The sequence below is a fragment of the Arvicola amphibius genome, chromosome 7, assembly GCF_903992535.2.
Source record: "Arvicola amphibius chromosome 7, mArvAmp1.2, whole genome shotgun sequence".
In the NCBI taxonomy this organism is placed as follows: Eukaryota; Metazoa; Chordata; class Mammalia; order Rodentia; family Cricetidae; genus Arvicola; species Arvicola amphibius.
In genome coordinates, this window is record NC_052053.1 from 124,638,581 (window position 1) to 124,642,747 (window position 4,167).

The following is a 4,167-nucleotide window of genomic DNA, read 5'->3' on the forward strand; positions in this document are numbered from 1 at the left end:
GTTCTCAAGGCCTGCGTCCACCAGATAGCTCCATGATAACTTATAATACTGCACACATGGAAATCTGGCAGCCCTGTGAGATAGGCTTGTTAGGTTTGAATGAAATGGCAAAGCAGTCACTATTTAGATACACATTCTACTATAATTTGACGTCCAAACCTTATATTCTACAATGTATTCTCCCACATTGCACCTCGCTGACACTCCACACCTTGTTAGAATAGTAAACAATCCTAAAGACTGAACAAACGTACAGAAATGGGAAGGGGGGCTTAATAAAAAATACCTGGACTTATTTTTTAATTATCATTTACAATGCAAATGTGTGTAAAACGTTCACTTACAGTCTGGTCCCCGGGATGTTAATGTATTAAAGGGTTGGAAGAAGACCCCTGATTTTGATGTGTGAAATAATCAGACAGTCCCCCGGACAGTCCTGTCGTAAAACTTGGCAAAGAGGGTCTTAAGGACTCACAGGGCAGGGTCGAGGGGGCCTGCGGCGACGTAGAGGAGGACGCGGCCCGGGCGCTCATGGACGTGCTGGTCTGCGAAGTCATTGACGGGTGCGGGACGTGGGGGAAAAAGTAACTTGTCTGGCCCGCGAGCAGGTTGACGGAGCAGGGGTTGAGGGAGTAGGTCCCAGAGCAGGGCACCGACAGGCCGCAGGGCACGGAGGCGGCGAGCGCAGCAGCTGTGAGGTGGTGTGTGGCATACGGGATCTCCCCGTTGACCAGCCGGTCCACGCTCAGCCCGTTGGCGGTCGAGAAGGAGTGGTTGTTGCCCAGCGAGTTCTGAGTCAACACGGAGCTGTAGGGCATGGGATGGCTGGGGTAGGCCGATGTGGTGCCGTTGTAACTCAAAGTGCTGCTGGCGCGGGGGTGGTGCAGGGACAAGAAGGGCGACATGGGCCAGTAGAGGGAGCCGGCGCGGTCCATGAAGGTGAGGCCGGTGGAGGTGAGGCGCGCCCCGCGCTTGAAGGCCAGCTTGGCCCGAGACGTGGTGGAGCGGCGCCGCAGCTTGCCGGTCGTGCCGCCGATGAACACGTCGTCGCTGGACGGGTCCAGCATCCAGTAGTTGCCCTTGCCCGGGTCGTCGTAGTGGCGGGGTACCTTCACGAAGCACTTGTTGAGGGACAGGTTGTGGCGGATGGAGTTCTGCCAGCCCTGCTTGTTCTCGCGGTAGTAGGGGAAGTTCTTCATGATGAACTCGTAGATGCCGTTGAGCGTCAGGCGCTTCTCCGGGCTCTGCCGGATGGCCATCATGATGAGCGCGTTGTAGCTGAACGGCGGCTTCTCGTACTTGCCGTTCTTCTTGTCGCCCTCCTTGCCCCCCTCCCCGTCCTTGCCGCCCTCGCCCGCCCCCTTCTTCTCCTCCCCCACGGCACCCGCGCCCTTCTCCTTCTCGTCCGGTCCGACGGGCGCCAGCTCGGCCGGCCCACCGCCCGGTTCGCCTTTGGCTCCCAGAGCGTCGGCCTTGGCCCCGTCCAGGGCGGCGGGCGGCGGGAGCAGAAGCGGCTGTGGGCCCTTGTCGTCGTCGGCTGCCGGGGCGCCTCGTGCCTGCGGGGGCTGCGGGGCCGGGGGTGGCTGCTGCTGCTGCTGGGGCGGCGGCGGCGGCTGGGGCGCGGGCGGCGGCGGGTGGTGGTGGTGATGATGATGATGGTGATGCTGGGGGTGGTGGCTGTTGTGGTGGCCGTGGCTCGCGTGGTGGTTGTCGTTCTGGACGGCCTCGGGGACCAGGCTGTTGATGCTGAACGAGGACTTGGGAATCATTTTCACCTCTTTCCTATCTCCCATGTCCAGCATCACCCAGGCGTCGGGGGGCAGCGGCGGCGGCGCAGTAGCCGGGTAGCGGCGCGGCGGGCGGCCGGTGGGTTCGAAGCGGGGCGCGGGGGGAGCGGGCGGCGGCGGCGGCGGCGGCGGCACTGAGCGCTCCGTCAGCAGCGCAGTTGGACCGCAGGCTCCGGCGCTGGCAAGGCATGTAGCAAAAGCTGCAACCACCCCTCAAGAATTAGAGAAAGCGAGAGAGAGTGGAAAGAGAGAGAGAGAGAGAGAGAGAGAGAGAGAGAGAGAGAGAGAGAGAGAGAGAGAGAGAGAGAGTGAAGGGACGATCGAGATCTAAGCATCGCTCATGCCGGACTGTCGAGTTAGAGAGAGCATAGACGATGACGCAGGGCACGGCATGACGAGAGAGAGAGAGAGAGAGCCTCTCCTCCGCGAGAACGAGAGCATTTTTTCGCAAGAGAGAGACCTCGGGAGAGAGGGAAGGGAACAGAGAGCAAGCGGAGAGAGGGAGGAAGAAGCAACCCGAGGAGAGATAGGAAAAAGAGGCAGACGCACCCGCCCCGCGGTGCGCGCCCGCTCCGTTCCGCGCCCGGCCTCCCCCTCCCCCGCTGCCTCCTCCTCCTCCTCGCGCCGCAGCAGTCACAGCAGCAGCAGCGGCAGCCCGAAGGGGGGGAGAGCCGGGCGGCGGGCGGGCGCGTCCCGGAGCGGCCGCGGCGAGGCTGGGAGACAGCGATCGAGGCGGCTATAGCCACAATTAATTTTCCGAGCTACAGGCGCACACTAGGGCTGTAAAAAAATTTTTGGTTTAACCTTTCCTACCGCTGCACCAATCAGAACCGCCGGCGTGCGGGAGCGTCTGGCTGGCCGTCGACCAATCGGCGGTCCAGGGCCCGCCCACCTCCGCCCCGCCCCGGACCCGCCCCCTGCGCCTGCCCCCTCCGGGTGGCGGGGCCGGGGCCCCGGAGCCGCGCGGGGATCGGCGGGAGCTCGCCCACCCGGCCAGGATTAGCGCGGGGCGTGCGACCCGGGCCCGGCCGCTTGCCTGCGGCCTCCTCCCTGTATGGGATTATTTTCCTTTGAGCGTCAATATTTATCCTTATTGATTAAAGTTTGTATCCAATTTTGTCTCTAAGAGCGGGGGCGCGGCGGAGGGGCGAACTGTGAGGGTGCGGGAGAGGGCGTGAACCTTAGAGACGCAGCAGCCCTGGAAGCGCCCTCGGAGCCCCTGGGCCAGCGACCCGGGAGAGCCGGGTTTCGGGGAAGCCTAGCCTGGGATCTGGGGCGGGGGCGGCCGCGGCCAGGCCGGTACTTACTGGTTTCTGAGGCCCTCGGCGAGCTCGGCCACGAAGTGGGGCTGAGGGCGGCGTGCGGGGGCGGTCTTCCGGGCGGAGAGCTGCCCAGCGCGAACACAGTACCAAACAGTCCCGAAATAAAGCAGGTAACACGTGCGCGCTCCGTATGTCACTCTCCACGCCAAGATCCGCGCTCACGCGCGGGTGACCGTGTGGCGGTTTCTCCTCGGCGCTCCACCTCCTCTTCAGCTTCTAGGCAGTATTGGAAGCCGGTAGCCGCGATCGATCTCCCTGGAAATATTTTCATTTCGCTTGACATTGAAGAAAATATGAGTGGGCGTCTACTTCCTTTAAAAAAAATCCTATGTTTGCTCCTTTACCCCCATTTCACAAATGCTTTCTTTCTTTAAAACCTCTATCTTGAAGCATCAGTATGTCGAAAGCAGCTCTTGCCCTTCCTGGATGCTGCAGGAATGCTCCCAGGAGCCTGGGAAACGTGGATTTGACAGTCCTGGCTTCTGGAGTTTAGGGATGGTGTGGTGGGGAGGTTAAAATGACTGGATAGCTTGTGATTCAAGGGCTTTAAAAGAATCCCGTGGCTGAGGCCAGGGCTAAGGCCCAGCATTTCCCAGGGACTGGAATTTAGAGCGGAGTAGGCAGACCAGAAGCGTCTCAGCCCTCAGGGCTCAAAGCACGCCACGTTGTAGGAAGGATGTAGCTTAAGAGAAGAGGGAGGTGGAGACGCATAGGTCACGAGTACTTTCCCCCTCCTCTTTAAGGTAAAATACTCTAGCCGTGCAAGCATTCTTCACTTTGATGAGCTCTTAGCTAAATGATCTGGCAGACTTGATGTTTTTAAAAAATGGAAGGAGAAACAAACCAGGGCCTATGTTTGACGCTAACATCTAGCATAAAAACGTAATGGATGAATACTCAGAATAATAGGGAGTGATTTTACTGTTCCCATCCCCAACTTTGAAATGGGACGCGGGAAGAGGGAAAGGAAGGAAAGAGGAACTTTGGAGAGGAAAAATATACACAATTATAAATAGCTAGCGATTTTTAATGTATCTGTTAGGAATGGTGTGAGGGAT

At 59.4% G+C, this 4,167-nt stretch overlaps 1 protein-coding gene across 1 annotated transcript; it reads right to left on the reverse strand.

Annotated features, from left to right (window-relative positions):
• Positions 1–362: 362 nt before the first annotated feature.
• On the reverse strand, positions 363–1,802 carry Foxg1 (forkhead box G1). Its single transcript, XM_038338029.1, has one exon. The coding sequence runs from the start codon at positions 1,800–1,802 to the stop codon at positions 363–365; it is 1,440 nt and encodes a 479-aa protein (XP_038193957.1).
• Between the last annotated feature and the right edge of the window lie 2,365 nt (positions 1,803–4,167).

What these genes read in the sequence shown, in the direction of transcription:
- Foxg1 (XM_038338029.1), bottom strand. Translation starts at nt 1,802, where the DNA reads ATGCTGGACATGGGAGATAGGAAAGAGGTGAAAATGATTCCCAAGTCC.